The sequence below is a fragment of the Octopus bimaculoides genome, chromosome 10 (assembly GCF_001194135.2).
Source record: "Octopus bimaculoides isolate UCB-OBI-ISO-001 chromosome 10, ASM119413v2, whole genome shotgun sequence".
Lineage (NCBI taxonomy): Eukaryota > Metazoa > Mollusca > Cephalopoda > Octopoda > Octopodidae > Octopus > Octopus bimaculoides.
In genome coordinates, this window is record NC_068990.1 from 76,918,893 (window position 1) to 76,935,298 (window position 16,406).

Here is a 16,406-nt window from a genome sequence, read left to right on the forward strand (position 1 = left end):
TCATACAACGACTGGGGCAAACTAATCGGTATACAGCACTTACTCGGTATTACCTGTATCCTCCTGGGTTTGGTTAAATCCAATACCCTCCTCAACCTTATATATATATATATATATATATGTTTATCAAGTCCTTGATGGCGTTAAGATATTTCATTAAGGACGCACCCATTTATCATTTTTTTAGGCAAGCTTTGAAAAACTTTGAGAACTTTGTGTTTTTTACATTAGAGATAAGTAGATTCTAAGGCAAATTGTGTTGTTCTATCTGGGGCCAGAAAAATATCAACCTCTGGTAGCTTCAGCGCATTTGTCTATGTCTTAATTAGTATATACAGTTTGTGAGGATGCTGAAAATATGCCTACTTTTCATTTCTGTTCTAACGCTGTGTTGTGATTCTATGAATTTATTAAATGTTACCAAATCTTGAAATGCTATCATACACACTAGACCAACCAGTTTTATTTAAAGTTTAATCGCATACTTATTGGTCGATACCAGTTTAAAAGTAAAGTTGATTTTAATCTTTACGTAGCGCGAGAAAGTTAGATTTATGTTTCATCAATATACTTATGTTTCAACAGATGTAAAATGGACCGTTACTATTAATTCATAAACAGATATTTAGCGAATGAATCTTGATTTCCGTTCTAACAGCAAGGGATAGAGTTAATATGAAAACTTTACGAAAATGCATATACATAATATTGAGTTCAAATTTTGGCACAAGGCCAGCAAGTTCGGCGGAGGAGTAAGTCGATTACATGAACTCTAGTATCTAACTGGTATTCAAAAGGTAAAATAATCCTTTCTACTATTGGCACAAGGCCTGGAATTTGTGGGGAGTGGGATGGTCAATTACATCGATCCTAGTACTTGACTGGCACTTCTTTTGTCGTCCCCGAAATGATGAAAGGCAAAGTCGACCTCGGCGGGATTTGAACTCAGATCATAAAGACGGACGAAATGCCGCTGGGCATTTTGTCCGGCGTGCTAACGATGCTGTCAGCACGCCGCCTTTGAAAAAAGTAAAATAATCCTTTCTACTATAGGAACAACGCCTGGAATTTGTGGGGAGGGGGATAGTCGATCACATCGACCCCAATACTTGAATTTATCGACCCCGAAGGGATGAAAGGTAAAGTCGACCTCAGCGTTATTTGAACTCAGAACGTAAATATGGACGAAATGCCGCTAAGCATTTTGTCCGGCGAGCTAACGATTCTGACAGTTTGCCGCCTTACACATGCATAATAATAAAAGTAAATATTCCTGGATAATTGTCTCTACAAAACGCTGAAGTAGTATCTGAGAGCATATTGTATAACTGCAAACGCACCCGGAGTCTGTCTATATCGATCTCCATATCCCTATAAACAAGTCTTCAACAGGGTATTTTGAGCGAAGAATGCACTGTAAAGGTGCTTTATTACCAACACAGTTCAACAAATAGCTTTCATTTATATGGTTTAGTTGAAGCGTTTGACCTGTTATACTCGTACCATGCGGGATATATATATATATATATATATTCAGTGCTATGTTGAAGGCAAGCATTCAGAATGTATTTTAAAGAACACTACAATAATAATTTGTTGTTGTTGTTGTTGTTGGCACTCCGTCGCTTACGACGTCGAGGGTTCCGATCAACGGAACAGCCTGCTCGTGAAATTAACGTGCAAGTGGCTGAGCACTCCACAGACACGTGTACCCTTAACTTAGTTCTCGGGGATATTCAGCGTGACACAGTGTGACAAGGCTGACCCTTTGAATTACAGGCACAACAGAAAACAGGAAGTAAGAGTGAGAGAAAGTTGTGGTGAAAGAGTACAGCAGGGTTCGCCACCATCCCCTGCCGGAGCCTCGTGGAGCTTTAGGTGTTTTCGCTCAATAAACACTCACAACGCTCGGTCTGGGAATCGAAACCGCGATCATATGACCACGAGTCCGCTGCCCTAACCACTGGGCCATTGCGCCTCCACACAATAATAACAAATAAAAAGTATTTAACAACTTACCGAAAGGCATATTGCAGATTTTTAAAAACAAGTTGTCCACAATGAGGTTTCTCTGCGGTATCGGTGAAATTTTTAGTTTTAGAGTCCTTACTTTTGTACCATCAGGCGTGCTGAACAAGATGTTTTCCTGTCCTTGAATCCCCTTTTTCACCTTAAAGCAGAACAGTACACACAGTTATTGATTTCCAGGTTATATAAAAAAAAACAAACAATATTTACGTCCATTTAAAAAAAAATTCCCACCGATGCGTATTGTTTAATCCAAGGCCAACAATCATTATTCAGTTTAATTTAACTAGCGAATTACTAATATTAAGAAAACTACACATAATAAAATTATAAAAATGACCTGAGCGCAAGGGTTTCTAGAATAGGAAAATGGCCTTAAACTTTAGGGAAGGAGACTAGTCAATTACATTGATTTCAATGTGAAAGTGGAATTTATTTTACAGATCCCGAAAGGATGAAAGACAAAGCGAACTTCGGCGGAATTTGAACTCACAATGGAAAGGCGGGCGAAATGCCGCTAGGTAGTTTGTCCAGCGTGCTAACGATTCACCCAGCTCACCATCTTTACAAGGATGTGTAATATAGGTTAAACACCTGAAATTTGGGATAGGTGGGGGCGTTGGGTTAGTCTATTACCTCGACCTTCAGTACTTGATTGATATTTTTTTATTTCATCGACTTCGAAAACACGAAAGACAAAGTCAACTTCGGCGGAATTTGAACTCAGAATGTAGGGTCAGAAGAAATGTCACTAACAATTCTGCCAGCTCGCTGCCTTAACAACAACAACAACAAGAAGAACAGCAGCAGCAACAAGAACAACAACAACAACAATGTAATTTTATAATTAGCCACTAGTACTAGAATACGTACAAAAATATGAAACTTTCAATAGGAAGCGAATGAGAAGTCGACACATACTAAAACAATTTCCTGCCACCCAGCCATACTATTCAGGGACCTATTGAAGGTTGGCAACCAAAAACTCTCCAGCCTGTCTTCAAGTAAAGAGAATTTCGATGCGGCTGACATAGCACCACAATGAAGCTCTGGCTGCCAGCGGTTATAAAGATTATATAGGTTACATGCCTGACTCTAATCCCATCAAGGGGAAACGCCATCAGAAATTGTTGTGGTTCACACTCTTTCAGCGGAAGCGTAAAACTTGAGTAGGTTACATGTTCCTTAGCTTAGTGAATAATCATTTTTCCCGCACGAATAGGTTCCGCAAAATATTTAACACTTTAAGAGTTTCTATTAGTTGTGTACTCAATATAAAGGAAAATATCAGTAGGTAATCCCACGTCTGAGACAAAGACAGAATGCTCATACAGAGACAACACCACATGTCTCCTTAAGGCCACTACAACAAAAGAAAGTCGAGTTTGAGGCAGACGTGGTGTGAAAGGAGGACCCCTGCGAGTAGTCAAATGTGCGAGGGTATGTGTGCGCGACGGAAGATCCTTTCAAGAGCAGATTTAGCAACCATATATTCTCTTTTATATCCAAGAGAGACACAATGTTACAGTCTTGGCCAGTCGTTGACGGAAAGCGCCATGGATTACAACATCAAGTGGAGAGTCCAGGAGAAGCACAAACCTCACTTTAACAGCAATAGAATGTATAAGTTATGCTCGACGGAGAAAAGAAATAAGTTTATAGCTCACATTTGGTTAACAATGACAACAACGACAACGATGAAAACAAAACAAAAACAATTATAAGAATAACAAAAATATTAGATATTATGCAAGCGTTGGAGACAGGAAAAAGTTATCTTACCTTTGTATCAACCACTATATCATTTTCTTTGACATAATCCAATTGAAAGCTGAGGGCGTTGTCTAAAACGAAACCTATTCCTAAAACTGTTACGTCATATTTTGTTTGGAAACTAATTTCTAACCATGAATTCGGTTCGCTCTTAGCGACCCAGTTCTTGTACGATCCTTTTAAAACATCGCGTGGCGGGGTAATAGAACTTGAAGTTGTAATTAATACTTCAGCTGAATTGTAATCGAGTGTTATCGCATCACACGGCGCACCTGTATAGCAAAGAGATTGAGTAGAAAAAAAATGTAATATAATTTTATCTAACTGTAATATAATTTTAACAGGCGCAAGCGTAGCTATTGTGATAAGAAGTTTACTTCTAAATCACAACGTCCCAGGTTCAGTCCCACTGTGAGACACATCAGGTAAGTGTTTCCACAGCAGCTAAGGTGGGAACCAAAGCCCAGTGAGTAGATTTGGTAGACAGAAACTGATAGAAGTTCGTCGTATATGTATATGTACAAATACGCACACACACACACACACACATGTATATATATGAATGTGTGTGTGAGTGTGTGTATGTTTGTATTTGTCCCTCATCACCGCTTGGCAACCAGCGTTGGTGTGTTAACGTCCCCGTAACGTACCAGTTCGGCAACAGAGGCCGATACCATAAGTACCAGACTTTAAGAAAAAGTAAGTATTGGGGTCGATTCGTTCGATTAAAAAACACTGAAAGATGGTACTCCAGTATGATCGCAGTCTAATGACTGAAACAAGTAATAGATAAAAGATAAAAGAGTTATATTGAATAAATAAATTCCCAAATGTATTTGTATCCAAATTTTATCGTTCGCATTTCCCAAGCATGCAGGAGCCTCACTTATGACACGTAGTTCTCTATCATTTTGTGTCATAATCTATCCCCCACGGTTCCATATGCTATACCGTAATTTATTGCCCGTGGTTAACTAAAACATTATATCATGATCTTCCACCTGCTGTTTCTTTGTTTTTTGAAGTTAGGGGGGAAAAAAAAAAAAATCAAACCGCATGGAAGACAACCTAAGATCTGCGGCTTTCAGAATCATGAAGACATGAGGTTACCTCTCGCAATAGCAGCAAAAAGACGTATAAACGATGGGAGTTACGGTGTCCGGCTGGCAGGAATGAAGAGCTGAGTAAATGAGAATGTGTGTGTGGGTATGTTTCTGTGTGGTGCATGTGTGTGTGCGCGCATTTGTGTATAGGTGTGTGTGTGTGTGTGTGTGTGTGTGTGTGTGTTAATAAAATCTTACCTGTTGTAGATGGTATGGTTGTTTTAGGAGCTGAAAAATATAATGATAATATGTTTATTCATAATAAAGATTTCATGACGAGAAGGTTAGAAACGACTGTCGGAGATTGGGATAATGTCCGCATCTAAAATGGAGACTGAAATAATTTCTATCACTCTTTCCAGGGTCGTTAAAATCTTAGGGTAGGAAAAAATTCCTTCTTTGTAGAATTCTCTCAATATTTATAACAATTAACAATCTTTAATAAATAGACTATAATGGCTGAGAGGAATAAAAGCGGAACCACGAAGCTTTACGTGCTCTTGAGGAATGTGGAAGGAAATGTACGGGAAACCGTGAAATTTGAATGTTTGAAACAGAAAGGACTTTTGTAAAGAGGCCATAGGCTAGATTATGGTGATAAAATAGGGAACTGATTAAATTTACCATCCCCATGGTAAAACTCATCTGATATCAAATGTACTTGTATAGAAAAAATGTAGACATGTGACCACGAATATAGCAGTCTTGTAGAATATAGGTTTAAGATTAATCCTTTCTACAGTAAGCATCGACCAATGCTCAGCTGGTACTTAATTAATCGACTATGAAATTATGAATTTCAAAGTCAATCTCGGTGGAATTTGAACTGCGCACGTAAAGACAGGCAAAACGTCGCTAAGTATTCTGTTTGGCGTGCCCACGATTCTGCTATCTGACCGATATGTTGTGTTGTAATTAATAAAGCAGCGATTTACACGAAAGCATTCCATGCTCATTTATGTGCTTACTCGAGCTAACAAGACAAATGTAACCAAAACCGGTGATACAATGATGTCTGTGGTTTCTGAGCATGTCTTATTCATGAGATGAGTGCAGTGTTCACATGCAGCAGTACATATGTAGTAAAACACAGGTGCATATATGAAATATATGAAATATTCTAATTATATTCTATTTATATGATTTATAAGCACAATATTTAAAACAACTGCAATAAAAGAATATAGCTAGTTGTGAGATCTAGTGAAATCTAGCTAGGATTTCATGACAAGAAGGCGAGAAGCGATTAAAGGAAATTGGTTATTTCTCTTAATCTGAAGTGGTGTATGAATGGTTTCTATTACTCATTCCAGGGCCGTGAATAATTTAGCTTGCGAGAATACTCTTTCATTGCGCAATATTATCACTACTTATAAAAACGAACAGTGTTAAAGAAATAGATTCTAATGGTTTAATTTGGGGACTAAAAGTAGAACTACAACTGTTTTCGGTATTTTCGAGATATAGGGAAAAGAACTATCCAGCAGACTGGTGACATAGTAATTCGAATATTTGTAACAAAGGAGATTCTGCTAAACAGACCACAAGCTAGATTGCGTTGGTAAAATAGGGAGCCGATTAAATTTACTATTGCCATAAACTAGATGGTTTCTCCGAAGAATATTCGCGAATTTTCATTTCTGAAATTTCAATCATAAATCTTTGGTCGACCTGAGGTTTTGATAGGCAACAATAGAGGATAATGAAACAGAGTGGAATTGAGCCAGAAATCAAGCTATGAAGCGAACTTTTTAGACATACATCCTACACGCACCCTTATTTACACACAGTGGGTGCATGACTGACCATTAGAAATGATATGAAACGTACCATCAATATATTGGACGCTTATCCGTCGCTAAGTATGGAAAATCTTAAAAGGTATTTCCTGAGAAGAATTAGACAGAGCTGATGTTAAACCCCAAGTATAATGTTTCCCCTTTAATGGAAAATCACCAGACTTTACAAGTTACAATATAGAAATACTTGTAAATATATATCCACGAATGAAACAACCTTGTAAAATATAGAGTTATAATTAATAAAACACTGATGTACAACAAAGTACTCCATCTTCATTGGTGTCCGGACTTGACATAACAAGATGGATGTAAAGAAAACGAGATGCTCAATGGTGTCTGTGCTTTCAGTGTCTTATTCATAAAATGAATGCAGTGTTTATATAGTGTAGTATATTTTTACTAAAATACATATATGACAGTGAATTGCGTTGCATATGTATTTAAATATGACAGATAAGTACAATATTTCAAACGTCTGTAACTATAATATTTGTGTGAGATGTGTACATGAATATGCGTTTGTATCTGAGCAAAGAATGTTTACATGTCTGTTTTTTCGTTGTTGCGAATGTCGTCGTTGTTGTGGGCGTTGGTGTAACAAAATCAGGGTTTGCAAAATAAAATACAAGGATAATGCGTTGATGTGTAATAATTCAGTGGTTGAGTGGTTTCATAAACGTTTGTTATTCCTATTGTACAATGTAGACTGTTGAAATTATAGTTTTAATCTCAGTCAACACGTGTAGGCAATAAGAACGAGCTCAAGTCTTCTATGTTGACAAGACTACACACGACTGATGAAGATTGGGCGGATATCCTAATCTGAAGCAGTGTCTGAAATGTCATCCATCACTCTTTTTTGGGTGTGAAGGATTTAGTTTATAAAAACACTCGTTCATTATACAATACGCCCACTGCTCATAACAAGGGTCAGTGTTTGAAAAATAGATTGTAATGTCTTGTATGAATGAATAAGAGCAAGAACAAGAATTCTGTTTGGGTACTTCAGGAGATGGAAAAAGAACTTATTCATAGATGGGTGACTTGTTAATTGGAATGTTTGCAAGAAAGACAATTCTTCTGAAGATTTCATCGACTTCAAGTGATAAAAATTGACCTGAAAACAGGGGCCATATCAAATTTGACATTTCGATTGATTGGGTGGTGTTTGCATGTGTAGCTGTGCGTGTGTGGGTTTGTGTGTGTTTGTATATGCGTGTTCGTGTGTCTTTGTATGTGTTTCGGCGTGCCTATGTGTTTGTGTGTGTGTGTGTATGTGTGCGTGCGTGTTTCGGCATGCGTATGTGTTTGTGTGTGTGTGTTCGTGTGTGTGTATGTGCGTTCGTGTGTGTGTGTGTGTGTGTGAGAGAGAGAGAGAGAGAGAGAGAGAGAGAGAGAGAGAGAGAGAGAGCTTGTGAAAGAAGTAAACTTACATGGTGTACGTGTTTCAGTAGTAGATTCAGGTCCTGAAAAATATAATAATATAACGTTTTTTTTTTGTAAATATTCAATGAATGAATGATTTCAGAAGCGTTATTCACAATTCACATTATTATTGCTATTGTTGCTTGAATGCCATACTCATGGACCATTGTATTCGTGACATATGAGGGAGAAAAATAGTCATACACGGGAGACCTGGCAATTCGAATGATTGTAACAAAGGGGATTCTACTAAATTTTCCATAGACTAGATTGAAGCATTAAACCAGGGCACAGATTAAATTTACCATTGCCTGAAGTGCTATGTTACCTCCAATGACCGTCCTCGTAGTTTATTTTATGAAATTTCACTCACGAGTTAGTGGTCGACTCAAGTTCATCGTAGAAAGCAGTTGTCCATGTGGCGATGCAGTGGAATTGAGTCGCAAAGTATGATATGAAGTGACATACGTAAAAGTACAGCCATACATTCGCCCTTATTTACATATAGAGTGATCGTGACAGACAATACCTAATGGCATGAAAAATATCATTGATATTGGTTCTTGTTATTTGTCACTGTGTCTTCGAAATTCTCAAAGGATATTGATATGAAGAATAAAACACCGCTGACGCTAAAATCCAAGCATTATGTTTTCCCTCTAAAATAAAAATCATATAGCAGTACATGTTGCAGTACATGTTGCAGTACATGTTGCAGTACATGTATATGTATATATACTTACGCAATGTAAATATATAGCTACGCATCAAACAGCCTTTCAAAGCATAGTGCTGCAATAAATAAAAGCAGCATTATCAAACCACCCCATCTTCATTGGTATAATCAAAACTAGTGACACAACGATGTCGGTGGTTTCGGTAAATGTTTTATTCACGAATGCAATGCTAACATATGGTTGTACATTTTAACTACAATACATGTGCATGTATAACATATTCCACGAACTCTCTTACAAGAACTGCGATGCACATTACAAAATATGTTTTCTTAAATATGAAATATATGTATAAAATTACAAATATCTGTGACAACTATAACTAAAGAATTAGTGTTAGTGTTAGGGTGTATGTATGCGTGTGTATGTGTAAAGAAAATCTTACCTGTTGTAGTTGGTACGGAAGGAATAGTTGTTGCAGGGGAAGTAGTTGTTACAAGAGTAGTAGCTGTAGTTGTAACTGGAAAATATAACAATACGTTATTTGTATTAATTTCTAGGCTGGAAATTCAGAAATGTTAATAATTCTCACCTAACTCTGTAAATTGTTGCTGTCACAATATGAAACTCATGTCAATGGACTATTACATAGCAGTCTACAAGCGTAGCCTTTGCTAGATTTCGCACAAAGATTTTAAGATGAGAATGCTACAAATGATTGACGGAGATTGGGCGAATACTCTAATCTAAAATGGTGTCTGATATGGCTTGTATCCCTCTTTCCAAGGCCGTGAAAATCTTAGCTTGGGAAACATTCCTTCTTTATGCAATTCTATCAATAGGTATAAGAATGAACAGTGTTTAACAAGTAGATTGTAATAGATCGTAATGACCGAATTAGAAGAATAAAAGTAGAGCCACGACTCTGAACAGTGTTTTCAAGGAATGTGGAAAGGAGAAATTGTTTATCGTCTGAGATGGTCGTGCTTGGGAATCCAGCCAGAAAATATAATGACGAATGCTTCTGATAGATCCTAAGGAGGAAGTGCTTGAGAATTATATGCCCACGATCCTCTCAAGAATAGAGGGTGGAGAACTGGATGGCTGGCCATTTCAAATATTTTTAGCTGAAGAATATATGTGTTAGTGTACTTCTAAGTGCGTGCGGGAGCGCACCTATGTGTGTGTGTGTGTGTGTGTGTGTGTGTGTGTGTGTGTGTGTGCCTCCGTGTGTTTGTAAAGGAAAACTTAACTGTTATACTTTTTGTAGTAGTTCCAGTTGTTGCGAAATCTAATGATAATACGTTTATTTTTTAATAATTCAGTGTTTGTGTGGGTACAGAAACGTTAGTTATTTACATTATATACTGTAGACTATTGTGCTTTTTGTTTGAAACTCATGGACATGGACTATTGCACAACACTCAATAGGTGTAGCCAGTTGTTTGATCTAGAACAATGATTAATGACGAGCAAGCTACAAACAATTGGCAGAGATTGGGTGAATACCCTTATACGAAGTGGTGTCTAAAATTGCTTTTATCACTCATTTCGTGGCTATCAAAACCTCAAGTTACGAAAACGTTCATTTTTTATGCAATAATCACACTACTTACATGAATGAACACTGAATAACAAATAAATTGCAATAAATTAGTATGGGACTAAGAGTAGAGGCACAACTTATTACGGTACTTTCGAGAAATGTGGAAGGGAAATATACACAGGCCGGAGACCTGGAACGTTTGAAACAAAGGAGATTCTGTTGAAGTCTCTATGGGCTAGAATGAGGTGTTAAATCGGTGGACAGATTAAATTTACTAATCCTTTAAAAAGGATCCTACCTTCGAGATATAGTCATGCAGTTTCATTTATCAAATTTTACTGACAAGTAAAAATTAGAGCGCGAAGGGATAGGATTAAACCGGTTAACATATGGAGCGATCTTCGTTGTCATACCGTCACGCATGCACCGAAATTCATATAACGGGACCATGGAAGGCTATACTCAATGGAATGGATGTATCATAGATATTTGGGTTGATAATCCATTATTTAGGTTTTGAAATTCCTAGAGGATCTTGATATCAAGAATAAGGCACAGCTGACGTGAAAATCCAAGCATTATGTTTTTCTTCTTTAGTAGAGTTATCTGATTTTATATGACTCTGTATAGAAAACAGGGTAAATGTCCCCGGCCCATATTCCTGCTCATCGCTATCGAGATAGAGGTAGCTGTCTGCAAGTATGCACCCCCTGATTCAGATTGGCTGTTTTAGTGCATCTCTCTTGCCATCCTCCAGAGTAGTTCCTTTTCCCCTTTTGTCTGCTGGCGCCAGGGAGGAAACTTATGAGAACGTTTAACCGCAGGTTTCACGAGAGAGCTTATATATAAAATAGTGTAGATATATATCTACGAATAATGTCATGTAAAATATAAAGGCTGAAATGGATAAATGCAACGGTGTTCATTAAATCACTCCATCTTCGTTGGTGTACGAATCTGACCTAGCAAGATGGATATAATGAAAACCAGTTTCACAATGATGTCAGTGGTTTCGGAACACATCTTATTTACATGTATGTGTGTGTGTGTGTGTGTGTGTGTGTGTGTGTGTGTGCGTGCGTGCGTGCGCACGTAAGTAAAAACTTACCTGTTGTGCCTTTTGTTGTGACTTTTGTTGTAATTTCAGGGACTGCAAAATATAACGATAGTAATTTTTTTTTTGTAATATTTCAGTGTTTGAGTGGTTTCAGAAACATTACTAAGCTACCTTATACATTGTAGACTGTTGCTATTATTGTTTGAGGCTCACAGCTATGAACTATTGGATAATTGTCAACTCATGTAGTCAGAAATTACATCTAATGCCAGGATTTTATGACTAGAAGGCTAGAAACGATTAACGGAGCTTGAATGAATACCCTAACCTGAAGTGCTGTCTGAAGTGGCTGTCATTGTGCTTCTAGTGGCCTTGAAAGCTCAGCTTATGAAAAGTATCGTTCCTTTTGATATATTCCCACCACTTATACCAATGAACTATGTTTAACAAGTAAATTTTAATGCCTCAGTTTGAGTAATAACAGCGGATCTACGATTCCTTTCGAGGCTTACGAGAAATTATTCATAAGTCGGGGACATCGGATAAACTCCTCCACGGATAATCACGCAGTTTGTTTCATTCATCCATTTTCACTGACAAGTGGTTGGTCAATCCAAGTTTATGGTAAAAAAAAACAAACAAAAAAAACAGTTGTTGAGGGTACGATACTGTCCGATTAAACCCGATAACATGTGAATCGCATTTCATTACTGTATATGCGCAGAAATGTACCGATAACTTGATCGTGATAGATCAAATCCAATTGTATGAAACGCACCTTTCATCTTTGGATTGATGACCCGTCACCTCGTCTTCGAAATTCTCAAATGATACTGATGTCAAGAACAAGGCACTGTTGACGATAGACTCTAACTATTGTGTTTTTTTCTCTTAACATGTCGCAGTATAGAAAGCAGCAAATATTCACGAACTCAACAGCAAAATATAAGGTTGTAATAAATAAAAGCAACAATATACATCAAGCCACCCATTCTTCATTGGTGTATTTACTTAACCTAACAAGATGAATGTAGTCAATATCAGTTACGTAAGGATGTCTGGTTTCGGTGTATGTCTTGTTCATAAAACGAGTGCTGTGTTCACATGCAGTAGTACCTTTTTATTGAAATACATGTGTATATATAACATATTCAAGGAACTATGCCGCAACAAATGTGCAGCAGATTACCAATTTTTACCCTTAAAATATGAAATATAAGTATGATATATCAACGTTTCTCCTCACTGCTTTAGAAATATAATTATCCAATATGCTAATATAGTTTTTCTCACCGCACGTATACTTTGAATGAATCAAAATATTTTGGTTCACTACTTTTAGTACGTTTGTCCCCTTCTTAACCATTTGCTTTTGTGTGTAATAGACTACCACAGGTAATTTTCCCTATTCATATATTCGCCTTGTTATACCTGTTATTGCTAATGCAGTAAAAAGTTTTATATCACTCTGTTATCTCTGTTCATAAAACTACTGGCGCTATCATGTTTTGCCTCAGAGTTACAAAAAGACTGAAGCATGTCTGATGTTTGTCACCATACTTACCAATGACCAGAATCACTCCACAATACTTGCACTAATCTAAGTGTCAATTAATTTAATCATTTAAATTATATCGAATCACTGTTTCACAAATTAATTAATGAATTGATTTGATTATATAAAATATAAACGAAATTATCTGCTTTTCTTGATCAGAATTTATTATTAAGTTAATAATTGTTTCTTCGCTACTGTTTAAATTTTAATTAATTAAAATATTTCAGTTCTCTTCGTTAATATGTAACTCACTGGGCTAAATTTTATAACATGTCTATTTACCAGAAATGGGTTCTCTTTGTGAGGAAATATGCGTTGTACTAGATAACCTATGCTCTACATCACACTAAATTACAAACCCTGTGATATATATTGTAAACTGTATTCTATATCGGAAAATCTTTCTGTATATGTTACTATCGATGCTTTACAGATATAATGAAACCCGTGCTTAGGTGTCAAAATCTGTACTCTAAAAAAAATGATGTATACTATGGAACAAAAACAATTATATGCGTTACGCAAATGTATGAAATAGGTACTTACATGGAGGTAATGTTGCTGTAAAGTAGAAGAGTTTCAGGAGTTAATGTAAGAAAATATAAAAAAAAAATAAACGAATAAACAGTAAATAAGAAAATAAAAAATACAATAAACATTGAAAATAAATAGTTAAGAAGCGGCTACAATGCAAATGTGGCTACAAACAACACTTCATAATATATTGGGTAGCATACTCCTACACAACAGGGTGAAATGGACAGAATCGTTGACGAGAAACAAACCGTTTTAATGTCGAATAGTGGACGACCATGCTTACATAAGGGTTGCTTTCCATATGTATCCAATGGGGAAGAATTCATTTGACTGTATGGATACTGCGGTACTTTTACATATATAGATGCATTTGTGTGTGTGTGTGTGTGTGTGTGTGTGTGTTTATCGCTAAGATAACATATGCTATCCGAATTATAGTAGCTGGACACCAAAAGTTTGGCAAAATTCTTTAACTTTGCGCTTGAACGCAGTATATTACTGGTATATTAGAACCTATGTACCAGATATTCAATTAACGGAGCTGTCTACTCATTCAATTGTGATATAAGAAGCCGAGTATACCAAACACACTTCTATTCTTCAAGTAGTTTTCACGCAGAATCGGCACGACAGAGTATGTAACAAGGTCATGTCTTTGAATTCCTGGTGCAGTCCATTCGACGGACTTTTCTACATAGCTTCCGCGTACGAAATTTTCCGTTATATCTTTTTGCGTCAACCAGATGCTAATTTAAAGAATACCTGTCTAAGATAAGGAATAAACTGCAACTCATTGGTTGATGCATCGGTAACGGCACACCAGAACATCCTCAGATTTAATCCAAATACTTGAGACATAATAAATAAGAAGTGCTTTCTAGTTAAAAACATTTTGAGAAGTGGCAGTTATAAATGTCCTAGATTATTGAAACTTTAATATATCATTACTATTCATCTAATAAGCTGACTGACCAACTTTTGTTTTTCTAAATTGAAGGAGACACCCGAAACAGCATTTTGAACATAGCCTACTGAACACTGCTTGTCACAGCTGACTAGTCTGCAGAATGCAGTCCCGACGTGAAGACAATTTCGAAACACCCTAAGCAGTAACGTTTTGAGTTAAACTGGGCAACAATACCACAGAAATTTATGAAATGCTCCAGATTGCTCATCGATTAACTTGTGTAGACTAAGCATCGGTTTTTCGTTGACACGGGAGGTTAAAAGATGATGGAGAGGAGGTAAAAGACGATGAAAGGGATGGGAGATAGGGGGACGTCAGAATATCAGAGTGTGTTGAGAAAATTCGTGTGTCTATAAAGACAACAAGGAGATAGTGTAGCGACTGCATACAGAATTATTTATGAAGATCTGAACATGCGCTTAATTTGTGCAAAATTTGTTTCCAAAATGTTCAGTGATGAACAAAAGGAAGGACGCATTGGTGACTGCAGGGAGATGGTTGTGCTCATTACCTCCACCCCAAAAGTACTTGAGTCTCTGATGACCTGTGACGAAAGTTGGATCTACTGCTATGATCCAAAGACCGAGAGACAAAATGTCCAATGGAAGCAACCTGGCTCCCCCAGACTTAAGTAGGCCAGGCAAAGCAAATCCATCGGGAAGCTCAAGATGATACCCTTTTTCGACAGCTAAAATTTTCTGAGGGAAGTAAAATTTCACACTATACTGTTTAGTGCAATAAAGTGCAGTCTGACTAGATGATGCACATTTAATTCTGTTTTTTAGTGTGAATGAGCGATGCTTAATTAACCTTCTGTGATGCAATGTGACTGTTTTGTTTTCATGTAACAATGTCATGGAGAGAGGCTGAGTTTTCAGTTATGCGATTGAGTAATTAACAATAAATAGTAAAAAATTGGGAGATGTACAGTTTGGAGTTGTGCTGTGCAATTAATTCATATAGAATTTGCAGCATTATGAAGTGCGATTGAGTGATAGTGCTATCTAGCTATTAATATTCTCTGCTCACTATTCCTGGAAGAGTCGTAGAGGTAGAGTTTTCAGGCTCCTCTTCCATAGAGCTTTACCAGAAGCAACCGTCATTAGACTTTCCGGTTGGATTCCTGAGCGTGACCAAGCAAGTCTACGAATGTTATCCAAGCAACTCATTCTTGGTCTACCCCTAGATGTCCTGCTGGTTGGCTCTCGAATTGAAAGATTTGTCAAGCGATTCTTTCCTGTGACATTCTAATCAACTGTGTTACAAGGTGTGAATATTAGGTGTACAGTTAATTCTAAGTTATACGGTGAAAGGGAGAGAGGGAGAGAAAGTGAGTGAGTGTGTGTGTGTGTGAGAGAGAGAGAGAGAGAGAGAGAGGGAGAGAGAGAGAGAGAGAGAGACAGTGAAAAAGAAAGAGAAAGTGTGAAATTTTGCTATAAAGCCTAAGTGCTCAATCAAACCGGCAGTGTGCAACGTCGTGAGAGTTTTGAAATGTTCACGCAAAATGATGCGTACATTGGGTTCTGTGTTGCAAAATGTGCTATAAAAGATGCGAACACTTACGTTGAGTTTGCGGTACTGTAAAAAGAGATTGTGGCAAGTAGTTTTTCATTTTATGTTTCATGTAAAAACGAAAGTGCAGAACAAACTGAAAGTTAGTATGAATTATTGTTGTGCGTACATATATACGTGAAATATAAAACGTGTACAGAGTTTCACGTAAGCGATCATCAGACATTATACACATACATACATGCACACATGTAAACATATGAACACACACACACATTTACATACACCTACATGTACATACATGTATGCATAGTACATGAACATAGACACACACATACACAGAGAAACAACTGAAAGTCAGCATAAATTGTTATACGCATGTATCTATTATATATATTTGTATATATGAAATATATGTATA

At 37.0% G+C, this 16,406-nt stretch overlaps 1 protein-coding gene across 1 annotated transcript in view; it reads right to left on the reverse strand.

Moving 5' to 3' along the window:
- LOC128246986 (SCO-spondin-like) overlaps positions 1-16,406 on the reverse strand; it is an 87,020-nt gene that overhangs the window by 12,149 nt on the left and 58,465 nt on the right. The window contains exons 25-32 of the mRNA XM_052970973.1: positions 13,516-13,530; positions 12,190-12,244; positions 10,425-10,435; positions 9,254-9,328; positions 8,140-8,172; positions 5,103-5,132; positions 3,811-4,073; positions 2,020-2,170 (exon numbers count right to left, since the gene is read on the reverse strand). Coding sequence (XP_052826933.1) covers positions 2,020-2,170; positions 3,811-4,073; positions 5,103-5,132; positions 8,140-8,172; positions 9,254-9,328; positions 10,425-10,435; positions 12,190-12,244; positions 13,516-13,530 — 633 coding nt within the window. The remainder of the gene's footprint in view (positions 1-2,019; positions 2,171-3,810; positions 4,074-5,102; positions 5,133-8,139; positions 8,173-9,253; positions 9,329-10,424; positions 10,436-12,189; positions 12,245-13,515; positions 13,531-16,406) is intronic.